The sequence below is a fragment of the Petaurus breviceps genome, unplaced genomic scaffold, assembly GCF_028583685.1.
Source record: "Petaurus breviceps papuanus isolate PSGF00001 unplaced genomic scaffold, PetGlider_PUasm1.0 90639, whole genome shotgun sequence".
NCBI lineage: Eukaryota > Metazoa > Chordata > Mammalia > Diprotodontia > Petauridae > Petaurus > Petaurus breviceps.
In genome coordinates this window covers 3,210,808-3,238,046 of record NW_027187296.1, presented here as the reverse complement: position 1 = coordinate 3,238,046, position 27,239 = coordinate 3,210,808, and the positions used below count along the sequence as shown (strand labels likewise).

The window sequence follows — 27,239 nt, the reverse complement described above, 5'->3', positions numbered from 1 at the left end:
GACATTTCTTAGGTGCTTTGGGAAGGGGAAGATGAATTTAAATAAGTTCATTTTTTTTCAAGAACATTGCAAACTATTAAGGATTTTTTTAAATATGCATAGATTACTATAATGATCCACCTATGTAATAAGGACAATATAAGTGATTAAAGACAATAGGCATTAGTGAACCACATTGCATAACATTTTTTATCTTTCCAATGATTAATAAATTATCCTACACATAGTAGCCATTTAACAAATGATGGTTACATTGGATTGAATTGAATTGAATTCAGAGGAAATGGAGACATATACTATTTGATATCTCTTTAGAATGTTTCATAGAAGAGATAGACTTTGGGTATGGTCTTGAAGAATTTTTAGGATTAGTGGGTTGGGAGAGATGGGATGGGGAGTGGAATAATTCTAAGCCACGGTACTTAATCAAAGATAAAGATGTATCAAAGCACAAATCATATATAGAAAATGGCAAGAATATCAAATAGAAGAATTAGTGCATTTATATTATGTCTGCAATGTGTAAGGCACTATGTTTATCTCATGTATCAAATATCCAGTTTATGTCCTTCGTAAATCATTATACCCAGAACTAAACACAATACTTTGGATGAGGTCTGACAAGGTCAGAGTACAATGGGATTATCACTTCCCTATTCCTGGAAGCTATGCCCCTCCTAATATAAAACACAAATGCATTAGTTTTTTTGACTGCCATATTATACTACTGACTCATAGTGATCTTACAGTTTGGTATGACTATAGATCCTTTTTTTCAGAACAACTGTTATCTCTCCATGCTTCCCCATATTATATAAGTAAAGTTGATTTTTTTTTTGGTACCCAAATAAAAGACTTTACGTATATCTCTACTAAATCTCATTATATTAGACATCGCAATGTTCAACCCCATCAAGATCCTTTTGGATCCTGACTCTGTATCCACTGTGATGAAGAACTCAGTTAAGGGATAGATACAAGCTAATTCCTCTAGTTTACATGATATTAATGGATATAGTCTTTCTCTAGCATCGAAAGTAAGGTGTAAGGAAGTGAGTTCATATTTGTTGAATGAATTAATAAATCTGCAAAAGTAGCTTGGGACTGCATCATGGAGGACTTTAGATTGAATTTGGCTTACAGTGAGGGGTTTTTTTTAATTTGGGGGTTTTTTTTAGCAGAAAAGGGTAAACTCAAAATGGTGCTGTAGGAATGTTATTCTGGCAATAGTGTACAGTATAGAATGAAAAGAGAACAGAATCAGAAATATCAATTAGGTGCCCATTACATTATCCTCATTATGAACTATGTGCCTATATTAAAGTAAAAGCAATGGAAAGACATATCAAAAAGGAAGAACTGACTCCTGATTGGGGAAAATTTAGTAAGCTAAAGGAAGAATCAAGGGTAACTCCAAAATTTGAAGAGCAGGTGAATGAGAAATATTGGTACTATCAAGAAAAATGGGAAAGTAAAGAAGAAAATTTTCTATGTAAAGGAAGATAGAGGGTTTGATATGTTGAACTGTGAAGTAATAATGTGGCATTCCCATTTAAGATGCTCATTAGAAGTCTGGTGATGTAGAACTAAGGCTAAGGAGAAAAGACAGGGATAGAGTGCTCAGTACAGAAATCATCAAGGGAACTGTGGGAGTAGGTAAGATCCCTCAGAAAGTATGTAGGAAAGGAACTTGAGAAGAGCAATTCCCATGTAATCATAAATAATTGTCATGATAATGTTCTATCTGTTTTCCATAGGCTTGCAACCCCAAATATTCTGACTATGAGAAGACAGGCTCTATATGTGCAAGTGAGAGTATCAATGACACTTTGACAAGATACCGATGGCTTGTTAGTGCACCCACAGGCCCTGATGGTGTGACCAGCCCCATGAAAGAAGTGGATTTTGACACCTTTTTTACCTCCTCTAAAATGATCACTTTGGACTCCATTTACTTTCAAGCTGGTTCCAGGGTACAATGTGCAGCTCGAGCTGTAAACACAGATGGAAATGAAGGGCTGGAGTTAATGAGCCCAATTGTCACAGTGAACAAAGAGGAAGGTAATGGCTACCCTTATTCATTTAAAGTTGAAGTTGTAGTCAAATGCATATAGCATTTTATACAGAATAGTATTGGAAAATTCTCATTTGGAGAGCTCATTTCTCTAAAGCAAGTATCAGTCAGCATCACCCTACAAGAACACATTGCTGTTTATAACAAAGAAAAATTTTTGTCCGTTCTAAAGATCATGATCCCCCAAGTACCTTTAATTATGGTTTAATTTACACAAATTCAGTTCATGTGTACGCCTTCAGGAACACATGTACTACATAAATTGAAGTATATTGCAGTCATATATTCAGTGTCTGTTACTTAGTAATATTTTTTTCAGCCAAATATGCCTTTTTTCCTTAAAAAAAAGGTAACATGGTAGTTTACTTTGGAGCCAGGAAAGCCTAGGTTCAAATCTGACCTCTGACAATGACTAGCTGTATGACCCTGAAAAAATCACTTGGCCTCTCAATGTTAGAAGAAACACTAAGGCTATAAGTTATGGAGAAAGTTTTGACTCTCATCGGTGGAGGGAGTTCCCTTACCTAGGAGTTCCCTATAAGAATGAACTCATAAGTCTAGTCTCTATTAATTTTCATTGATATCTATGGTTTTGAGTCTCTTTAGGGATCAGGCAATTGCTTTGGCAAGAATATTAAACATTGCCATTATGCAAAGTGATCTAGAAATGACAGAGACTTTCTAGTTACTTCTCCCTTTCACTTTCACTGTAATATTGAGCTGCTTGTTTACTTTTCTTTATTCTACTGGAATAGAAATGGATAAGAAATTTAGTATTAGCTTCTCATAATATGATAGTTCAATCCTTTCTGTTGAAATGAAAACATACTGTGCAAGTTTGTGTTGAAGGAAAAACATAGAAGCAGCTAGATGGTACAGTAGATAGAATGATGGAGTTAAAGTCTAGAAGATCTGAGTTCACATCCTTACAAAGACACTTAGCTCTAAGACTTTGGGCAAGTCACATAACTTCTTTCAGCCTCAGTTTCCTCCTCTGTAAAATGGGGATAATAATACCATCTGCCTCACAAGGTTGGTATAAGGATCAAGTGAGATAATTTAAAGTGTTTTCTAAACCTAAATATCTCAAATAAATGCTAACTATTGATATCATCATTATTATATGAAAATTGTCAGGATTGCTGGTGCTTTGTTTGCTTTCATTGTGCTCTGAGTCACTTGTACTTTTTGTAAAATATGACTCAAAGTGAAGAAAGAAAAAACATTTTATGTCTTTGGCATCTATTTAGTAAGTATAATGAGTTTAATTTGTGAATCACAAAGTATGTTTGCTTTTAACTTCTTCATATTCACACAGATGTCAAAGTGCCCATAAAGATGAAAATAATGATTCAGCATGATCAACCCATGTGACTTTTTCCTATTCATTTCCTTTTATTTGTGTATATAACCTTCCTAGCTGAACTCCATAAATTTAGAGTTGGAAAGGATTTTAGAGGACACAGAGTCCAACTCCCTTCATTTACACATAAGGAATCATGACTTGCACTATTACAATACTAATAAGTGTCTGAGACAAAATTCAAATTCAGTTTGAATCAGACACTGCTGATTACAAGCACAGCCCTCTACCTACTAATCACCCAGCTTCTGTTGCCATTAGGAAGGCTTCGTGACCTCAGGCACAGTATTAAATTAACTCAAATGTCCAAAGGTAATCCCCCCCCAAAAAAAAACACCCTCTGGTGCCTTTAGTAGAACACATAGATAAAATTGCCCCATAACTGTTTATTGGATTCTCTCTTTTATTTCCCAGTGATGTGCCTTGTAATGATATAACCTGTTATTCCATGTTTTCTCTTAAACTGGTATTAAGAGAAACTATCATTAAAAAAAACAAACAAACCTTGAGCTCCATAGTGAGCTCTTCTTCCTCTCAACTACACATACAAGAACATTGTTTGTACTTTTCAAAAAGGTCTTTGTCAGCCCCGGGTTCCAGGTGTGGTCGGTGCAGAACCTTTCTCAGCCAAACTGCGTTATACGGGCTCTGAAGATACAGACTATACAAATCTCATCAAGCTCACTGTCACAATGCCACACATTGATGGTAGGTAAATTAATTTAGTCAAATCATGAAAATGTTCTGGTAATTAGTGTTTTTGCTTACTATCCCAAATAACCCAACACATAATTTACAAACTTGGGCCTTTGAAGACCATTAGCTAGTATATCCCAAGACTGTTGTTCTGCCTGTTTTTTTTTTTATTCCTATAACAGCATTTTCTTCCCTGTACCTTTGAAATTCATTTTCTTCTCTCTACCTTTTGAAATTCAGCAAACCAGTTGCTTTGTTCAGTGAAGCCACAAATACTTGAATTCCCACCTTTGTGCAATAGGAACACATATGGCTGCTTTTGCAATACTCAGTAACCTTGCCAAAGATTAAGCCAATATGTCCATGATTTTAAGCATTCAGAAAGCACTTTAGTATTTGATGTAGCTATCTGAGCACTCCCTTTAAACATGTGGTGGGGCTTTGTGTGTGTCTCTAAACATTTATAATAATTAAAATACTATCTTATTACAAGCCTGAATAAAAGATGGAAATAGTAGTCTTAAATTATTTCATTAATTTTGCTAATTATCTTTTATTATTCTCTTCTGTTTATAGATTAAAACCGAACTTGTGACTGAGGCTTGTTATGAAACTTGAATACATTATCCCAAATCTTGTGTCCAGTCAATCAAATTAACTATTGCTATAAATACTCATACTTTAATTTTTTTAAATTGTCTCATTTCATGATACAGTACTTTGTCTATGTGTGTATGCATGTGGGTATATATTATATATAACATACACACACACATATATGGGGGAGAGAGAGAGAGTGACAGAGAGAGAGAGAAGGAGAGAGGAGACAGAGAGACAGAGAGAGACAGAGAAGGAGAGAGAGAGACAGAGAGAGAGAGAGAGAAGAAAGATACACACATATATGATACAGCCAAAAGGGTCAGAAATAATGTGAGCAAAATCTGCTTGCCTCACTTAGGGTGAACACTGGTTGCCTCCTGCCATAAGATTATGTAAAACTTTCTGGGGGAGGACTGGGGGCAGGGGAGAAAATGAAGATAAGAAGATTCCTTGTTGCTTCTATTTACCCAATTAGCTGAATGGTTCCATGCTTTAGCTCACAGCCTATAAATCTGTGGACCTATTTCAAGGTATAAACTGGAAGGGCACAGAGATGAACCTCAGAAAGCAATTTGATGTAGTAGAGAAAACCTCAGACTTGGAGTCTAGAGACCTAGGTTGTAATCACAGTCCTAACACTTAGTAGCTATAAGACCTTGAATAAAGTTCCTTTGTCCCTCCTTGACTTAGATTCAAAACTGGTAACAGAAATACTCCCTCATAGAGCATTTAGTAAATATTAAGACATAGTGTAGTAAAGTGGGAAGAGTGTTAAATTTAGAATCAGGGTACCTGGGTTCTAATTATGGATCCACTACTTCCTGCCTGTATGACTTTACCTAAGTCACTTCACTTCCTTCAGCTTCAGTTTATTCATCTACGGAATGAGAGACCATGTGGCAGAGTAGATAGACATGGGTCAGGAGCCAGGGAAACCTGGGTTCAAATCCTACCTCAGTTATTTACTGCCTGTGTGACTCTATATCTAAGTTTCCTCATCTATTGAATGATAGGGCTAGAATTGATGGGCTCTAAGGTTACTTCCAGTTCAGTCTTTGATCCTAAAGCTAGATCAGTGTGGGGAACCTCCAGTCTTGAGATCACATATGACCCTCTAGGTCCTTGACTGAATCAAAGGGTTATGCTTGAGAAGAGAGAGGGTCATATGTGGCCTCAAGGCTGCAGGTTCCCCCAGACTAGATAATCCCAAAGGGCCCTTCATCTCAAAATTTGTGATGCTATACTCCTTAAAGTGCTGTCTAAATATGAATTATTATATAATCTATACAAACTGTTTTGTAAGATCTGTAATCTAGACAGTTTTGAAGGTGAACACTAGACATGACCAATAATATTGATAATAATAACTTGTAGGCATGCTTCCCGTGATCTCCACTAGAGAACTGTCCAATTTTGAGCTGACCCTCAGCCCTGATGGCACAAGAGTTGGGAACCACAAATGCTCCAACCTCCTGGATTACACTGAAGTAAAGACTCATCATGGTTTCTTGACTGATGCTACCAGAAACTCAGAAGTGATCGGAGAGACATATCCTTACCAATACAGCACGACCATCAGGGGTTCTGGTACCTTGCGATTCTATCGCAACCTTAATCTGGAAGCCTGTTTATGGGAATTTGTTAGCTACTATGATATGTCTGAGCTCCTTACAGACTGTGGAGGCACCATTGGGACTGATGGGCAGGTAAGAGTTTGTAACATAAATTCTTTTGTCCCTAATGACCAAAGTCATGGTTTTTTATATATCTCTATGTAGAGGAGTTTTACCTTGTTTCTTGGAAACAGAATAAATCCCTAACCCAAACTGACAATCTTAGTATAGATACAGATTATAGACATAGATATATAAAAAACATTTTTGAGTGTGTGTATATATATATATATGTATCTATGCATATTGTGTGTATATTTGTGTGTGTGCCATTAGCCACAAGAGAAATAGACTATTAAGTATCAATGACTCAGTGAAAATTCATCACTAATACTGGAGGCGGGAGGGGAGAAAAAAATACACGTCTTATTGACAGTGAATTAATAGCATTAGCTTTGTCTATGAAAGATAGTCCATCATTGTTATTAGACACTTAGTTTTCCTAACATACTTTGTTTTCTTTATAAAAGTCCTTAGAAATTTCAGCCCTGATTTCTATCACATGCATTTTTTATTTACATGTATGTGCCCAGATATCTGAGATGACATATAATAAAACAAAAATGAGATAAAAAACATAAACACTACTACTTTTCCTCCATATTTTTTCTTTTCATTTTCTCCTTTATTATTTTTCCTTTATACTTTCTGCCCTTTTATTTCCTTTCTCTCTCCTTTCTTCCACTTCCCTTTTTGTTAATGTGTTACTTGCTAAATATCTGTCTGCTCCCACCATCCCCCACACACTTCAAATTACAAGTGGGTGGCGAACAAAACTAGAAAGCACTGGTTTAAAAAAAAATTGGTGATCACCACAATTAGATACTTTACCATTTTAATACAATAATACTAAAATGGAATCATGAGCCTAACAATACAGCTTCTTCCTCCCATGATGTAAATTATAACTTCCTCGTGCCTTCTTATCCTGTGTGATTCTTTGCCGTGTTCATCCTTAAGACCTCCATAGGGGATCCACCCAGTACCTAGGGGATCTTCCTCTAGAATCTAGTTCTATTGACAATTCATAAATACCTGTGGAGCTTGAGTGCAGTACATTCTCACCATATAACACTGATTATCTGACTATCTTCATTTCTCATCAGACTACTCTCTGATAATATGCTGAACACTGATTTTGATGATCACCATATGGAAGTTAAAACAGAATTTAGAAGAATGTGTTAATCTGTTGACTCTTTGACTTGAACATCGACTAAAGTCTTACTCACTGTGGTGATCTTGGGTTCTTGAAGGCTATTTAAGCAAAATAAAACCTCCAGTAAATCTTAACCAATCCATTCTGTTCACTGGCCAACAGAACTAAATTTCGAGAGCTTCAGCACTTGAAATGGTTTCCAGGTGATAGTTGTCAGGTAATTTTTTTTTCAATCAAAGACACTAATAGAGGCCATCTTTACCTTGGGTCTATGCATAGATTTTAGGGAGTACATGAACTTAGAGGGGGGTAATAGCTCTTTATTTTCAATAATCTCACTATTAGAAGTTAGCGAAATTTATCATTTCTTCCATTATTGAAAACCATCATTTTGAGAAGTGGTCCATAGGCTTAACCAGAACAGCAAAGGAGTCCAAGACACAAAAAGATGTTAAGAACTCCTGTTCTGAGGCAAAGAGCTGTGATCTGCATCAATAAAAGGGATATGTACTTACACCATTGAGTTGCCATATCCTCAAAGTATTTGACCTAAGAGTGAGGTTTTATTTCCTTCCAAATCATGAGAACAGATTTTTCATAAGAAAGTGAGAATCAAAACAAATTCTGTCATATAGGAGTTCTTAACCTTTTCTTGTAATGATCTCCTTATGAAATATTGTGAAGCAGGTGATTCCTTCTCATACTACTGTTTTGAAACTATGAAATAAAATACATAAAGGAAAGTAATTTTGTTGAAATATAGTTATCAAAAAAAAAAGATTTAAAAAAAGCCAAACAAGTTCATGGATGCCAGGTTAAGAGCCTTTGCTATAGAGGTGTTTAGGCAGAATCCATGGTGTTATAAATTTGGCAAGTGTCAGGAAATTACTTAAGTGTACTATTTTCCTAGGGTGTTAAAATGTGGAAGAAGCAAAGTAAGAGATAGCTCACTCTCAGTCTCATTAAACTTCAAAGCTATGAAACTTACTTTGTTCAGCCTGTGTTGATGTGGGTGGATGGCACTGATGTCTCAGGACTTCCCCCAGACAGTGAGGCAGTGTATAAAACATACCTCTCTAGTGCCAGAAGAAATTGGTAATTGTACCTGCCGGTAAAAACTCAAACAAAAGAATCCTGTAATTCTTACTTGTCACTCAAAACCATTTAAATCCATCTGTAGAAAAAAAAAAGGTTCAGGTTGGTAAGCCAGGACTTTCTTTATGTGTAGTAATTAGGCATTTTATTTCTATGGGTACAAACTGTCACCTTTTATAAAGGAACTTTTGAAACTTTTAATTCAGTAATGCTTAGTAGAGGCTTTGCATTCCTTACTTGAGAACATTGTGTTTCTTAAAGTTTCCTAAAATAAAGGTGTTTTTATTAACAAAGCAGCATCCCCCCAAAAAAGAAAACACTCTTTAAGAGTTATAAGGAACACACCCAGAAATAACTGGCCGGGTAACCTTGAGCAAGTTACTTAACCCCAATTGCTTAAAAAAAAAAAAGAGAGAGTTATAAGGAAGACTTTCATGTTATATTTTTTCCACTACAGTGAGATCCAGGACACCTAGTTTGCCCCCAACTCTCCCATTCACTAATCCTGTAATTATGAAGCATTTATTAAGCACTTACTTTGTGCCACGTCGTGCTGAATAATGGGATATATAAAGACAAAAAACTGTCCTTGTTCTCAAGGAGCTCACATTCCAATGCCTGATAATAAATAAGTAATTAGGTACATAGAAGATATAAACAGAATAGATAGAAGATAATACTATATGTTAATATTATTATACTATTCATTTTTATTATTATATTAATCAATATACTATGTGTGATATTATGTCATGTTCTTTAGTGATCAAAGTGCTATCATATAATTACAGTTAAAAAGGACAATGTGGGTCATATAGTTTAGACTTTAATTTTGTAGATTAGGAAATTGATTTCCAAAGATGTTATGTGATGAGCCCAAGGTCACACAGGTAACAGCAATCTTCACATTTTACAAATATGGAGACTGTGTCCCAAAGATACTAAGTGACTTGCCCAACGTCACAAGATGATAAATATCACATAACTTGTAAGATTTTATTCTCACAACCTTGATAGAATAGGAGCAATTATCTCAGTTTAACAGTTGAGAGAATTAAGGCACAGAGTAGTTAAGTGATTTGCCTGAGGTCACACAGCCTAGAATGGAGATCTCCTACCTTCCAGACCTGGCATTCTTTCCATCAGTATAGAATACAACCCTTTCATACCTTCTCATCCTACAGCATTCTTGGAGTGCCATGTATTGAGTTGCCATTGCTAGTCATTTCAGGGCAAAGAGAAAAGGCATTTGGTATTTTCAAGCTCCTCCTCTTTACCTCTTCTTAGCTTGCCTGGATTTTTTTCAAGATACCTCTATTCTGATCTTCTGCAAAAGGATTTTCCCAGTCCCTCCTGCCCATCGCTAGTGCCTTCCTCTTGGAAAATACATTCCATCTACCCAGTTTATGTCTTGTATTACCTAGTTCTTTACATATTGCTTCCTCTTTTAGAATCTGAGCTCTTTAAAGACAAGGACAATTTTTTTGCTTTCCCAGCACATATGAAGTATTTAACAAATGTTTTGTTTCTCACTCACTGACTATTATTAATATATTGAAGCTCGAGAACAGAGTTAAGCAGAAAGGGAAAAGGAGGTCTCAGACATATGATCTGAGAATTCCTGTCTTCTAGATAGGAAATCTAAATTCCCCAGCCCCCAGCCCGCAGCCCCAATAATGTTTCCTAGTTTGTAGAATATTTCACATCTTCTCATAGATGGAAACTTTAAATATGTGGCAGAGAAAGTACTTCCCGGTTCTAAGACCTAATTCAACCATGTTTTCTTGCTACTATCTTAAAACCAAGAAACTCTCACAACAATGTTTTACTGAAGGAAGTATTTTATGAATTTACTGAAGTTCAGAGGCACTGCATGATGCAATAGGTGCAGTATATAGAAAGTTAGCCTTGAAACAGGAATAGCAGAGTCCAAATCTAACCTTTGACATCTACTGGCTATGACCCTGCACATTCTCTGTGTTCTTTGAAATCTAAAAAGTTGCAGATAAAGTGCCAGCCTGCATTGGTCAAGGGGGTTTTATCTTCTGGGAGTTTCTTGTGTCAATTAAAACACAAATCCAGTCCTTATCCATCACCTACTAAAGAACATTTCATTTCTTAAGACTCTTTACCCTCTTGTTCTCTTTCCCTACCTCCAGAAGAATTTTAGGATTTAAGGGAGTCAGGTCTTATTTTGAGGCAAGATTTGCAAAGTGTATAACTTAGATTTAGAAAAATCTTTGGGATAATTCTGTGTTTTAGAATGATTGTAGTCAGTAATAACCCAGCTATAGTATTGTCCAGTAGTCGGTAAATGTTTGTCATGTTGTGCTGGGCTTAATGGCTGGGATATAGTGAAATGGCAGCTAAAAAGCATGCTACTTCTATTCCAGAGCAGCAAGGTGACAACAGGGGACAGGGTTCTGTGCCTGGAGTCAGGAAGACCTCAGTTCAAATCTGTCCTCAGACACTTACTAGTTGTATGATTCTGATCACTTAAACCATTTGCTTCAGTTCCCCATGAATCGCCAGTCCTTTCCGCAGAAGCACTGGAGCTCCCTGATTCAAAAAGCATTTAATAAAGACAATTCAAGAACAGTGTTAGACATTGAAGATAGAGAGGCAATGGTTACCACTTTCCCTTTATAGGCAGTAAGTTTGGCACCTTTGCTCTAGGCAACTCATTGAGAGCCTAAATTGCATAAAAGCTGCTAACCAGTCTTGGTAGAGGGGCTTGCTCCCCTGAGAATTCCTCATACTAACAAAATCACAAAGGCTAAGTCACTATCCCTCATCCCTCTCAAAGGTTCAGAGAACCCCCAAATTGGCACATAGTCTAAGAAATATTTTACCAATGATTTTTTTAGGGAGGATTATTTTATAGGCCAGTTTGCCAACTATTATGTTAACTTGCTAAGTAATAGCTTCTTCAGTGCTTTTTTCCATTTGTGATGCTGTATGATAAAGAGTTGGATTTTGATGCAGGTCAAACCTGGGTTTTGAATTCTGCCTCTGGTTCATGTGAGCTCTGTGACTTTGGACAAGTCATTCAATCTCATTGAGTCTCAGTTTCCTCAACCATAAAATGGAGATAATGTATTTCACAGGATTGTTGAGAGGATCATATAAGATAAGCTATGTGAAACACTTTATAAACTGTAAAATACTATATAAATGATAGCTAGAATTGCATTATACCCACAGTATAGTGAAAAGGATGTTGAATTTGGAGTCAGTGGATGTAGGTTTGGATCCTGTTGCTGCCACTGTGTAACCCTGAGCAAGTCACTTAATCTACACTTGGGTTAGTTGCTCCCTTGCCCTATCATCAATCATGACTTGTGAAACCCCAGTCTTGGATGATTCCCATAAGCCACCACTTTTGCTCCTAATTACATGCTGCTGAACAGAGGTAGATAAAGTTTTGAAACTATATTGCCTATATCTGAGAAAAATGTATGTTATATAATCTCAACTTGGCTCTCATTTCAAGTCAATTCTTTGCCTCATTCATAATCAATTGAGTCTTTCATCACAGTGGTTATTTCAAACCTTTCACTTCCTTCTCAAGCTTTCCATAGCATATTTTTCTTCAAAAATAAATAAGAAATAAACAAATGAATAAACAAATTTTTAAAAAACAGAGGCCATTGCCTAATAGTCCCACTTCACCCCCCTTTTCTTCTCATATCACTCCTATGTTCTCTATCACTATCTTCCCCTTCACTCTTGTCAACTTTCTTCATGTGCACTTGACACCATTTCATCCTGTCTTCTCTGGTATATTGCCTCCTTTATAATCGCACCCACTCACTAATTTTAATATCTCCCTATCTACTGAAACTTTCCCTGCTTCCTACAAACATGCCCATGTTTTCCCCATAGTTAAAAGCCTTCATTTTATCTAACAATTCCCATAGGGCATCATGCTCCCCCTTGTAGCTAAACTCCTTGAGAAGGTCACCTGCAATTGGTACCTTTACTTCCTCTCCCTTGAATCTCTTCCATATTTTCTCAATCTGGCTTCCATCTTCATCAGTCTACTAAAACTGCTCTCTCCCAAGTTACTACTGATCTCATAACTACCAAATACAGTGGCTTTTTCTCAATACTCATCTTTGTTTTTTGGTTCTTGTTTTTGCTTTTTGGAGGGCAATTGGGGTTAAGTGACTTGCCCAAGATCATTATACTCATCCTTCTTGACCTCTTTGAAACCTCTTACACTGTTCTTCAATATCTTCTCTTGGATATTCTTTCCTCCCTAGGTTGTCATGATCCTCCTTTCTTTCTCTTTATTCCCCTTTTACCTATCTAACTACTTCTCATTTTCTTTTGCTTGGTCTCCATCTAGATCATTCCTATTAACTGTAAATATCCTCCAAAGTTCTGTCCTGGACCCACTTCTCCCCTCCTCCTATGCTCTCTCACTTGATATTATCATCTCTCACTTGACTATTATTTCTATGCAGATGAATCCTAGATCTCTATATATAGACCTAGTCTTTCCCCGAGTTCCAATCTCGTATTACCAAGTGTCTCTTGGACAGCTTGAACTGAACATCTTATTGTCATCTCAAACTCAGTATGTCCAATACAGAATTCATTATCTTCACCCCCAAAAAAATCCCTCCCCTTTCCCCATCTTTCCAGTTATTTCCATGGGTACTAACATCATCCTAATCACCCAGACTTAAACCTATAGCTTTATGCTCCACTTTTCATTTACACTCATTGCCCCCCATATCCAATCCATCACCAAGTCTTGTCATTTCTACCTTCCTAACATCTCTCATATGTACCCCTTTCTCTTCACTGACAGTGCCAACACCCTATTATAGACCCTCATTACCTCATGCCCAGACTACTGCAATAGCCTACTGGTGGGTCTGTCTCTGTCATAAGCCTCTCCCAACTCTAGTCCAGCCTCCACTCAACTGTCAAAGTGATCTTCTTAAAGTGAAAGTCTGACCATGTCACCTCCCCCACACACTCAGTAAGCTGCAGTAGCTCCCTATTGCCTCTAGGGTCAAATACAAAATCATCTGTTTGGCAATCAAAGCCCTTCATAAACTAGTTCCCCTTCTACATTTCCAGTCTTGTTACCCTTATATTCCCCTCCTGGGACTCTGATCCTGCAACATTGACTTCTTACTATTCAAGTCACTTGACCCATGAGGATAGGTATGTGGCTCAGTGGACAGAGGACTGGATAGAAGTAGAAGGACCTGATTTCAAATCTGGCCTCAGGCACTTATTAGCTGTGTTACCATGGGCAAGTCACATAACCTCTGTTTGCCTCAGTTTCCTTATCTGTAAAATGGGGAAAATAATAGCACCTACTTCCCAGGGTTCTGGTGAGGATCAAATGATACAATAATTGAAACGCATTTAATATAGTGTCTAGCACACAGTAAGTATTATATAAATGTTAATTATTTCATATTGGTAGTATTGTTATTATTATTAACACTATCTCAAGACTCTGTGCCTTTTCATTGACTGTCTCCCATGCCTGGAATACTCTGCCTTTTCACCTTGGCTTTTCTTAAAACTCAGCTCAATTCTTACCCTCTACAGGAAGCCTTTCTAAATCCCTTTCTCAATACTCATACCTTCCAAGATTACCCTCCACTCACACGGTACATATCTTATATATACATAGTTATTTGCACGTTGTCTCCATAATTAGAATGTCATCTCCTCGAAGGAAGGTACAATGTTTTGCCTTTTTTTCTTAATCCCCTAGCACTTAGCACAGTGCCTGTTACTTTGGTAAGAGTTTAATCAATGCTTATTGAATGACTGATTTTTCTCTATGGGCCTCATTTTCCTTATATGTAAAATGAGAGGTCTTGACTTGATAATCTCTAAGGTCCCTTCCAGCTTTCATGTGATCTGTTCTTATTGTGATATGTTTTAACAATGGATTTTCATGCCATGTTTAAATATAATAAGGATTCCTAACATTTTATTTATACAATAAGGTTTATTTTTAGAACTTTAAAGTGTAGCATGTGACCTTGGACAAATCACTTAATTGTTACTGGCCTCAGTTTCCTCCTCTGTAAATTGAATGGTCAGGACTAGAGGACAAGTAAGGTGCCTTCTGGCTCCAAATCAATGATCCTATAATGATACCCTTCTAGTAAATCTCATTGCGTTTTTACTGCTTAAACTGCATGTCATTGATGGATATCCATTTTTCTAATTTGTCAATGTCAATTTGAATGAAAATCCTAACCTCAAAGATGGTAATTTTCTAAGCAAGGCCTTTATAAAATGTAGAAATAGCTTATTCCTGGTAGAGAGGTATTGTTCCTAGCAAAAACTAACTCTATCCTTCTTTAATTCTCTTTTCCTCTGTTTAATTCTGTGTGTGTGTGTGTGTGTGTGTGTGTGTGTGTTTTATTCACATGACCAACACTGACTCTCCCTCTCTCTGGTTGTCAACATTGTTATTCCTCACCAACAGTCCTACCCCATGGGGTGAAAGTTGGCAATTGCCAACTTTCCTTGAGTTCAGCACCCCCAGGAGATTTCTAGTACACAACACTATGAATGACAGATGATGAAACCACAAAAAAATGCTTTGAGAAATATGTTGGCAACAAAAATCATAATAAAGAATTTATAGACCACCAGAATGGGGAGTGAAATACTTCTCAAAAGATGCTCTTTTTTGTACATAGTTGAAAACAAATTCAATAATATAACTGTAACCTCATCTATCAGCATTTTATATGGAGAGTAAAATTTTGTGTACTACATAAGAATTAAAATATCTTGCCAAAAATAAAACTAAAATGTATCCTCATGAAACTCCATGTTTTTACCCATGATACATTCTTAAACTGACTCTCAAAGGAAGCTACCTCCCTTCTCCCTTGTGCTCCTTTTATTATATTTCCTCTGATATATAACATTTTTTAAAAGTAACCCAAAGTGAATTATCAATCTAGAGCTGGAATGACCTCAAAGGCTCCTCATTTTATAACTGAAGAAATTGAACGCTATAGAAGTTAAGTGACTAGCCTAAGGTCACACAGGTAGTAAGGATCAAACATGAGAATATAAACATAGGTACTCTGGCCTCACTATCAAGACTCTTTTTTTTCTGTCACATTCCACAAATGACAGAAATCTAGCCCTAACATAGTTTCTCTCTTCTTTTTCTGAATCAATTTCAGGTCCCAACCAAAAAAAATTTTTTTTAAAAAAAGGGAGAGAATATTTATGTATCATTTTTACCTATGCCCTTTTAATGTACAGGAAGCAGAAATCACCATTAGTGAAAAATGCACTCATGTTGGTATGGAGATAAAAAATAAATAAATAGAGCACACCTACCCTCGAAGAGTTTTCATTCTATCAGGGGAAACAGCATATAAGTACCCACAAAATAAGTAAGAGGCAATTTAAGCATGGGGAGGGCAATAGCAGCTGGATTAGGGAAGGCCTAATGTAGGAGGTGGTGTTTGAGCTGAGTTTTGAAGGAAACTAATGATAGGCAATTGAGATCCAGAGACATAAAGAAACACATTGTTGTTGTTGTTCAGTCATTTCCAATCATATCCAACTCTTCATAATTCTATTTGGTATTTTATGGAAAGATACTGGAGTGGTTCACCATTTTCTTCTCCAGCTCGTTTTACAGATGAGGAAACTGAAGCAAACCTTGTTTCAGTGACTTGCCCAGGGTCACAAAGCTAGTATGTCAGGCCAGATCTGAACTCACAAAGATGAGCCTTCCTCATGGTAGGCCATCATTCTATCTACTGTGACACTTAGCTGCCCATAAAGGAATTCAAGGTCAGACAAATACTAAAGAGAAGTTCTAGGCCTCAAACCTAGGTCCTCCAACTCTAAATGCAGTGGTCTCTCCACTAGACTATGCTAAAAATGTGTCCAGCTTTCAAATTTCTATAGAATTTAGATTGATTGTCAATAGATAAATACAAATCCATCAAGATATCTTTTCTTTTTTTTTTTTGTTTTTTGGAGGGCAATTGGGGTTAAGTGACTTGCCCAAGGTCACACAGCTAGTTTTTGTGTTAAGTGTCTGAGGCTGGATTTGAACTCAGGTCCTCCTGACTCCAGGGCTGGTGCTCTATTCACTGTACCACCTAGCCACCCCAAAGATAGTTTATTTATTTATGTATTTATTTGTTTATTTATTTGCTTGAAGATATCTTCTTTACATACTTACACAGGTCCACGTGGGCTAATTTTTCTACTCTTACAGGCAATAAAGCCTGCATCACCATCTTGCATCTGCATGCTTCATGTATATGAATTTGGCTTCTGCAACTTCCATTTAATTCCTGCCAGGCACTTAGTGAAAGTTACCTTCCCTCATATAATTCTTTACTAGAGTTAGTCCCACAGCTCATGAAAATTATTCAAATCAATTTTGCTAACTATTTCAAGTTAAGACGGAGTGCTTTTTGAGTACTTTTTCTTTTCTGGTAAAGTACAATGAATAGCTTGAAGCTCCTATGACCAAATGAAGCTGTATAGCTTCTCTTCACTGTTCAGTAAAGAGATCACATCTAGTTATGATCAGAAAAGGATGTCTCTACATTCACCTACCAAAAGTTCTGACCATCTAATTTATGACATGAGGCAGCTAGGTGGCACAGTGAATAGAGCACAGGGCCTGGAGTCAGGAAGACCTGAGTTCAAATGTGGCCTCAGATACTTCCTAGCTGTGTGACCCTGGGCAAGTCACTTACCCCTGTTTGCCTCAGTTTCTTCATCTGTAAAATGCGGGGCGAAGGAAATGGCAAACACTCCAGTATATTTGCCAAGAAAACCCCATATGGAGTCATAAAGAGTTGGACACAACTGAAATGTCTGAATAAAAACAACAATTTATAACACAGATGTTGCACAGCCGCAAAAAAACATATAAAGCATCCTCTAGAACTACCATCTCCCAGACATCAGGCATTCTAAGCATTCCCTCCAGCTTTCCTCTGTTTTACTCATGCTGGTTTCAGCTGATTGGATTTCAATGATTATGTAGAATTAAATTCCAATAAGTAAACAATATGGCCTTAAAGACTTGATAAAACTACCACCGTGCTGTGAAACTGTGTTTACATCCCAAGTACAATTTTTCTTAAGATGTTGATATTCTGGACACTTTTTTAAAATAGCCATTTTCCAAAATAACAAATGAAGTCATTTTAGGGAAAGTTCCCCAAATGTCTTATTACTAAGTAACAATATAGGAGCAAGTGCAAAAGGCAAAGGTTAAACATTAATGTTTCAAGGCTGATTTGGGTTATTTTCATTTTTATAAAGAAAAATAAGCCTGCTGTTCATTTTGCCTTCACTTGGTCATCTGCCTTGCTAGGACAGAATCTTAACTTTAATACCTTGTTAGGTAAACAGACAGCTGATAACATTGTTCAGTGGCATGAATAAGCTACAGGGACATAATTCCTAATATAGATACAGTTTTAAACATTAAACTTGGTGTTTAAGTTCTGAGAAGTCTCCAAAGCCTTAGGACCCAGTACAAGTACAAAGACTTCAAAAGTAAATGAATAATTTGACTTAGCTGCTTAATCTGACTAATTCACCATCTGTAAACTATGTGGCATGTTTATCCCTAACTGTCCCATGTTACAGTATCTTTCATTTATTTTAAACCCTTTTTAGAAAAAAAAAAGTTTATGCCTAATGTAAAATGAAGCTAAATTAAATGAAATACAGCCAAACAAAATAACTTCAACGTTAAGTGAATACTGTTCCTCCATATATGTCCAAATTTACAACTTGGATAAATTTGTAGATGACAAGTACTCTGAAGAAAAAGATGACACACTGGAGAAAGAAATGGCAAACCACTCTGGTATCTTTGCCAAGAAAATCCCATGGAAAAAATAATCCACGGGGTCACAAGAGTTAGATGCTACTGAACAAGAACAATGAGCCCCGGTTCCAGGACTTTTTTCCTTTCCAGTGTCAGCCAATCTTTAGTTCTGGTTACTGTGGGACTAAAGTTACAGATAATTCCTCCCATCAGAAAACTCTACGTAGGAAAACTAAGATCCTTTAACAATGGTATATAGGAGAAAGCACTGGGTGAGAAGTCTGAAGAACTGTGTTCAAGTTCTAACACTACTAATTACTGTAGCCTTAAATAGATTGAGATTGCTTCCATACTTTGTCATCTGGTACAATGCTTATTCATGTCTTTATGTAAATACCTCATAGAGGATCTACCCAAAGCAGCATTGACCTTCCTTTCATTCTTTCAATAATTTATGGATATATTGCACCACTCAGTCTGTCAATCCGTTGTACCTACACCACATGCCTAGCCAACCTATTTTCTATGTTCTGGAATGTCTTTTATACCACTCCTTGGTATGTCATGAATAATACTTGGTAGTTCATTATCACCCTTTGAGATATCTATGATTTTTGATCTTCTGAAATTGCTATATCTCATTATTTACAATAGTATATGTAACTATTGTTACTGGGAGAAAAATTGATTTTGTCAGCAGAGTACAATTTGGATTCATTTGAAACATTGTACAACTGTCTGAATGTGAATCAGTTCCATCTCCTCCTATCTGATTCTAGACCCAACTCACTAACTTCCTGCATTTGCTATGTGTCAGGTATGATGGTAAGCATTGGTGATCCAAGACATCTATTAATGTACTGATATAATAGGCTGCCCTTCCAACTGTAGGTGATAGTAGTAGGTGATAGAGGGCAATTGGGGTTAAGGGACTTTCCCAAGGTTGTATGGCTAGTATTTGTGTTAAGTGTCTGAGGCCGGATTTGAACTCAGGTACTCCTGACTCCAGGGCCAGTGCTCTATTCACTGCATCACCTAGCCACCCCCAATAATTGGCATTCTTGTTTTTTTTTTCCTTGTGGCAATAACTAGGATGCTTGTTCTGAATTACCATGGTTTAGTCAATTTAGTATAGTCTATTTCATTTTTTGTGACCCTATTCAGTGCTTGTCATATCCTACACTTTATGACCCTCTCCAAAAGAAAAAAAGTATTCATGCAATGTAGGCATGAGGACTCTATAAACTTTTATACTTTTTCTTGACCTCAAACCTCACTTTCTAGAATAGTTTTTATAATCCTTCCTTTTGCTAGAGTCAGGGTAGTGCAGAAGAAAGAGAACTAGACAGAATCAAAGATATCTGGGTTCAAATTCTGATTCACTCACTATGTCCTATATCACACTGATATACTATATGATAGAATGCAAACTCCTGAAGAATAAGGATTGTCCTATTTTTTTCCCTTTTAGTAGCTGGAATATAGTAGGTATTTAATAAATGCTTTTCCTAGATTTATTGCTTTCTACCTAATGAGCAATGTTAGTATAAGGACAAACATGAATATAATCTTAGAGCCTCAATTTCCTTATCAGTAAAATCGGAATAATTATTTTGAAGGGAAGGCAAAGCATTTATTAAGCATTTATTGTGGTAGGGCCTATATTAAGTACTGGGGATATGAATACAAACAAAAAGGAAGACTTTCCCTTCCCTTAATGAATTTACATTCTAATTGGGAAAGACAGTACACAAAAGGAGGATGAAAAGAAAGGGGGCAGGGCAAAGGTACTTACTGATCATGTGTCAAAATCCCCAAGGTGGTCTGGAAGGTACTCACCAATGGGGAAGGGGACCAGCATGGCACAAGGATGTACCAGGGTGAGATGGTAGCTGATGCTTAGAGGCAAAGTCCAGAGAATCCAAAAACAGAACAATGGAGAAAAGTTCTGAATATCAAATTATGTATTGATTTAATTATAATATTAAGTTCTTCATAGAATTTCCTCTACTTCATCATTGCAATGGATATTGGAGTATAAACTTAAGTTATCTTCACAGAGATCTGTTTGTTCTGCTCATCTTCAGCAACAGGAAGTAACCTGATCCCTTACCCAGGAAATGATGTTTTTGTTGATTTTGGGCAAGTGATGAAACCAACCTGTCAAGTCTTTTATTCACCTCTGTGTGGTGATCAAGGCTTCCATTAAACTATAACATCTTAATGTTTTCTGGCTTTATTTATAGTGATAATATCAATGTGGATATGGTTCAGATCTTCCAAAAGCCAACCAGGAATTATGTGGTTATTGGCACCATCTGCTCCCTCTTCCACCCGGGATTCATTGTTTTCCTCTAAATACACACAGTGAAATAGGTGCTAAATTAGTTGTTGTCTAATTCATTTGGCCTGTTATGGGGGTATTGAAAAATAAAAAGTAATTTATTAGGTAAATTCAATCAGAAAGAGAGGGAAAAGAAGACAACAACAAAAAAAAAATCTATTAATTCTGTCCTGACAGTAAGACAGAATTGCCTAGGGATTGGAAATAGATACCCCAGACATTTCTTTTGTCTTTTCAAATATAAAGATGATGGACTACAAGGGAGAGTTTTATTTAACACTCAAGAATTCTTTGGCTAACCCCCTGCTGGAATCATTCAGCTAGTAAGCATTCTCAGTGTCTCTTTGTGTGCTTTTCTTGTTTTGCAGCACCTCTGTGTTGTTGATTCTCAGTACTGAATAACCTCAATATATGTCAATACTATAAGGCATTAAGACTAGTCTCCTAAATGTCTATTGTTTAAAAAAATGAAATAAGTGTAGGGGGAAAGAAGGGGTCACTCCATTGCATTATTCTAAATGTCTGCACTGTGTCCAAGCTAATGAATGAGTGCATCTGAAAATATGTGTCTTGGTGTGCTTGAGAATATTAATTGCATCTATAAGATATACCTGTCCTGCTCCAGTTCCATCTTTTGCCACAGCTACTGCTATCATAGTTTTTGTTCAATCTATCTGCTGTCTCCACAAATCACTAAACTAAGTAAAATATGAACAACCGGGAACTTTATGAGTATGGGTGTCAGCATAGAAAAGAGGAGAAACAGAAAGCTCATTCCCTTGTCCATTTGAAGAAGTCCATTGATAATTCAAACAATTAATAAATGTTTATCAAGTGCCTACTGTGTTCCAGGCATTGTGCTTCTTGCTGGAGATACGAAAAGAGTTAAAAGACAGTCCCTGCCCTCAAGGAGCTTACAGTCTAATAAAGGAAAAAATAAGCAAACAAATAAAAACAAAGCAAGCTATATACAGGATAAATAGAAAGCAAAGCAATAGTACCAAGGGTTAAATTCAGACTCATTTAAGGATGAAATCTATCTCAGTTACAACTATATTGACATTATTTCTTTTTTGAGTTGATTTTTCTGTTTCATCACTAAGCCATAAAGATCTAATTTTAATGACTCCTCTGGTAACAAATATTACATGATTTTATTTACTGTTATATTCAGGAAGCATTTTATATAAATTGTTTTCCAGTTATTATTTCACAGTAGTCTGGCAAAGTTGACAGACTGAAGCAATAACCATTTTAATGTGTATAACCGTTTCATTTCCTGTTGTTTAATTTTATCCTCTCAGTGAACATGGGAAGGAAGGAAAACAGGAATTGTACCCATTTGTTGGGACCAGAAATAAGATCTAATTATGTTTCCTATTCCCCAAACTAAGCATTCCTCTCCTGATACTACTAATTGTCAATTTTCTCTTCTTCCTGGATTTATTTTCTCCTTCCTTATCTTTTTTAAATGTTGCATCCTCCTTTTAGAAGGTAAGCTCTGTAAGGGCATAAAATGATTTTCATTTTGCCTTTCTATCTCTTTTGCATAGCACAGTATTTTAGAAATACATATTTCTACAAAAATATGTATTTCTATAGAAAAAACATACACAACAGGTACTTTAGAAATACTTATGGAAAAAAAATGAATAACTTTTAAGTAGCTTTTTCAGAGTCTTAGAAATGAAGGTAGGGCTAAAAAATCTATTTTCCTCAACACAAACTTAGTATTATTTCTATGAAAACCATGCTGCCCTTCCCTCATTTTCTCCACTTTACACATTATAAGGTTGAAGAGCTACAAGGGAAAGTTCTGAATGTTTTGTAAGCAAAACTTGTGATATATTAAATTCACATAGAAAAATATCAATCTGGGGACGGCTAGGTAGCGCAGTGAATAGAGCACCAGCCCTGGAGTCAGGACGACCTGAGTTCAAATGTGGCCTCAGACACTTGACACACTTACTAGCCATGTGACGTTGGGCAAGTTACCTAACCCCAATTGCCCTGCCCTCCCCACTCCAAAAAGAAAACAAAAGAAACAAACAAAAAAAAAATCAAGAACAAAAAAAGAAAACTATCAATCTGAACCAACCATAACATAGGGATTAATAACTGTTCCTGAAGTAACAAAAGGCTACAATATTAATTACTAAATTACAGTAATGACTTATGCCTATTAATATATTTTCTCAGATTACTTTTATGGATTTCAGCAAGAGGCTGAAAATACTAATTGACTAAGGAATCAAATAGATTGGTAATTGGCCTTTCTCTTTAATGTAGATTTATTTGTTTGGTGATTCTATGACTTAAATTTCATGAAAAGGGGCAAATTATTGTAGAGGTGCCAAAATTAAAGTTGCTCAACAGTCCATTGGTTTCTGTTGCCAACTCAGTAATGTATGCATTTGTCCCTATTTAACTTCATCTCATTTGGGGCAAACAATTTCTTAAAGGCCTTAAGATTTCCTTTAATTCTATTCTAATAGTACAAGTTATTGATAATGTCACCCAACCCAGTGTCATACACAAACAATTAATATTTAGTTTTCCCTAAGTGTCTGATCAACTTCCAAGGCCAAACTTATTTTAGTAACAAGGGACTGTAAGAATTTGATTTGGAGGCATTGTCTCATCAGAGTGTCAGCCAGAGCAGTGATGTGAACTTACTACTTTTAGGCTATTATTTACTCATCTAAACTATTTAATTCTTTGCCATGCAAGCAAACCAAAGAAATTAAAGTTAATCTGAGTGATTGAAATACGGCAGGGTAATTGGTGATGGATAAACATTTCTTCACAGTGAAAATAAATCTTTCCTAAATCATATCCCTTCACTTCCCCCAACCCCTCAACAAAATGTTTCAGTAAAAAACATTTGCAGTCTAGCAGGTGAAATACTACCCTGGGAATCAAAGGCTCTGAGCACTCATCCTGAGTTAGCCTCTTGCTTTCTATGTGACTGGGGCAAACAACTTAAATTTTTGGCACCCAGGTTTTCTCATAAAATGAGGATAATAGCTAACCTTCCCTACCTACCTCCCAGCTCAGTCTTAAGACTTAAATGAGACCATGTATAGAAAAGTTTTTGAAACTGAAATAGACCCATAAATATTATTATTAATAGATTTGCTCTGTAATACGGAGAGATTTCTAGGTAAGATATTTTTGCTGTCGTGTAGATTGACAAAATAGCCTGTCAGCTTAAAGTTAGTACTGAGTAACTCATACTTAGATACACAATTATAACTCCCCCAAGTTGATTCTTCTTTACCCCAACCCCCATACTTCAGGGAAGCACAGTTTTATATACCCTTTCTATAAAGCAGCAGTTCTTAATCTTTTTTGTGACATGAACCCTTTTGGCAGTCTGATGAGGCCTATGGACCCTTTCCCAGAAGAATGCTTTTTAGTCCATAAAACGAAGCAAATAGAATAATATAGGAAACCAACTATGCTGGGGAAAAAAGATGTATTTTTCCCATCCAATTTCCCTCTAAGATCTAGAAGTTAGTGCACCCCAGTTTTAAGAACTCCTATTGTAAAGCAGCTTACAAGTGCTTTATAGAAATTCCCTATTTCCTCAGGAATGCCTCTATGAGAGGTTGTGTGACTTTTATAGTCAATCAGTCAGCCAACAAACATTTAATAAGCTTTTATCATCTGTCAGGCACTGCTCTAAGTGCTAAGGATACACATATAAGCAAAAACAATCCAGCCTCACACTCAAGGAACTTATGTTCTAATGTGCAAAGAATATAACAAATAAAACTCAGAAGAGTGGGGGTGGAGATGAAGGTACCTGGCCAGCCATTATGGAAAAGTCTGACCTGGGCACCCTTTTTAATGAAAGTTCTAGAAAGAACTGTCCAATCAGAGGTAGCTGAGGAGCTGAGATACTTTCCAAGTAATGCTACAGGAAGTTTACTCCTTTCCTCTCATCCACATAGACTTAGTGGAGAAAGAATAACAAACCACTCCAGTATCTTTGCCAAAAAACACCCAAACAGGGTCACAGAGAGTCGCATGTGATTGAAACTACTCGACAACAACATAAACCTATAGCAAAATCTGGTGAGAGCCTGTAGGAACTGTAGGAGTTAGTCACTTGGTTATTAATCATACATTTATGAGTGTATTAGGTATGTATGTATTGAATTGGTGAATGAATAAAAAAATAATTTTTTAAGCATTGTGCTAAATAGGGAATCCAGCTAGAAAAAAAACAAGGCAAAACTTGCTTTCATGGAGCACACTTTCTTATTAAGGGAGGAAGCACTAATAGTAGAGTAAAGCTTCAGGACAGACAGAAGGAAGACAACATCAAAGGGGTAGCAGGTGGACCAGGGTCATCCCATATAACACAACAGGAGTAGTTTCAACAGTACACTTGGCTATGTTGGCTTGACTGCTGCCCAATTCAATTTGGTTCAACTACCATGTGCTTAATGTGGGCAAGGCATTGTGCTAGATGTTGAGATGGCAAAATTAAAAAAAATCCAAGCTTGTCACCATCCCTGTGCCTACCTTCCAAGAGCAGTGGGAACAAGTCTTGGTCTTCCCAGGCTAAAATGTATTAGTCACTCATTCAACTAGTATTTCTTAAGTGCCTACTACATACCAGGCACTGTGTTAAAATTGGGGGGGAAAAAAGGCAAAAATGTGGTCTTCTCCTAATTCACATTCTAATGGGGGGGAGATGATAGGCAAATGATAATATACAAACAAGACATAGACAGCATAAAATGCGCCAATCTCAAAAAGAAGGCATGAAGGTTAAGGAGAAATGTGAAAAAGCCTTCTTGCAGAAGGTATTGCCTTTAGCTGAAACTTGAAGGAAGCCAGGGAATCTTAGAAGGTGGATATAAGAAGTGAAAGAGTTTAAGCATAGGAGACAGCCAGTGAAGATGCTTGGAGTTAGGAGATGGAATATTGTGTCTTAGTCCTGAATATCCTGGACCTGGAAAGGATTACTTTTGTTTGGCGGCAGAGAAAGAAAGGTGGGAGTTTGTACCCTAGATTGGAAAGTTCATAGAACAAGGAACCTCCTTCTGGGAAGCTATTAACCATTGAAAGCAGGGTGTCTGTATATTTGGGATTAATCCCATTACAAGCAGGCTGTGCCTAGCAACATGGAAGGTAGATTTTGATAGCTTACATAAGGAAATTCTATGAACAGAGAACAATTTGGGGCTGGCAAATGTGGTGCTGTTGGAACTTTATTAAGAAGAGATTGCAAACAAAAATAAAGAATAAAAGAAAGAAAAAGGAAGGAAGGGGAGAAAGGGAATAAAGAGAGAGGGAGGGAAGAAGGAAGGAAGGAAGGAAGGAAGGAAGGAAGGAAGGAAGGAAGGAAGGAAGGAAGGAAGGAAGGAAGGAAGGAAGGAAGGAAGGAAGGAAGGAAGGAGGAAAAAAGGAAAGAAAGAAAACAAAATAAACATTGTAATTATAATCACCAAGCTTGATGCCCAGGAAAGAATTGGGATAATGTGCCTTCCTCCCTTCTTTGCAGAGGCAGGGCACTGCAGATAGGTAACATTACTTATACTGTTGGTTGGTTTTCTGAACTGCTTTTCTTCTTTCTTTAGAAAAAGAAAACTTTGTCATAACAGTTGGTTTGCTGCAGGGGAACAAGATACATATATGCACATATATATATACATATACATCCATGTGTTTTAAAATGGAGATGCTATAAAAGGTAGCAATAAAATTAGATTTTTATTTTAAAAAAAGACTTACATTGAACTGAAGAATATTATTTAGCAAGCCTATTCAGACCTGTGGCACTGGGAACCTTACCTGGCAGTGATGGCAGTGAGTGTTCTGTGGAAGAAAAAAATTGTGGAATCAAACACTTGGGGGTGAATGCTGGTTCTGATGTTTGTCAGTTGTGTAACCTGAAGCAAATTCCTTCATTTCCGTGGGTTCCAGGATCCCCACTCTGCAAAATGAGGGTTTGGATTAGCATGAGATGATCTATGAAGTCTGTTCTAGTTCTATAGCCTATGATATTTTAAGGATATCTCATAATGAAACTCTCTCTCTCTCTCTCTCTCTCTCTCTCTCTCTCTCTCTCTCTCTCTCTCTCTCTCTCACACACACACACACACACACACACACACACACACACACTAAAATCTTTAGAGTTATCTCAACTATGCTTTGAACATCTCAGGAAAATAGGTCTAAAATCCAAATAAATCCATCATTACCAGTGCTCCTCAAGACACATGCTACCTTGGGGGCATCCCATGCAAGGTTATATTGACAGATGCAGAATGTTTCCTTCTTTGCCTCATTGTCTACCAAGTAACCCATGTTTCTTTTTAAGTGGGGTGGGCAGCTGGGAGACAGAAATTGGTCCAAATAATGGAACTGTTAGCTTTGTATAGTTGTGAACTCAAGA

The 27,239-nt window shown here is 36.7% G+C and overlaps 1 protein-coding gene across 1 annotated transcript in view; it reads left to right on the top strand.

Annotated features, from left to right (window-relative positions):
- FREM2 (FRAS1 related extracellular matrix 2) overlaps positions 1–27,239 on the top strand; it is a 221,278-nt gene that overhangs the window by 178,352 nt on the left and 15,687 nt on the right. Inside the window, exons 14-16 of the mRNA XM_069064632.1 lie at positions 1,758–2,061; positions 4,014–4,145; positions 6,108–6,439. Of these exons, the coding sequence (XP_068920733.1) occupies positions 1,758–2,061; positions 4,014–4,145; positions 6,108–6,439 (768 nt within the window). The remainder of the gene's footprint in view (positions 1–1,757; positions 2,062–4,013; positions 4,146–6,107; positions 6,440–27,239) is intronic.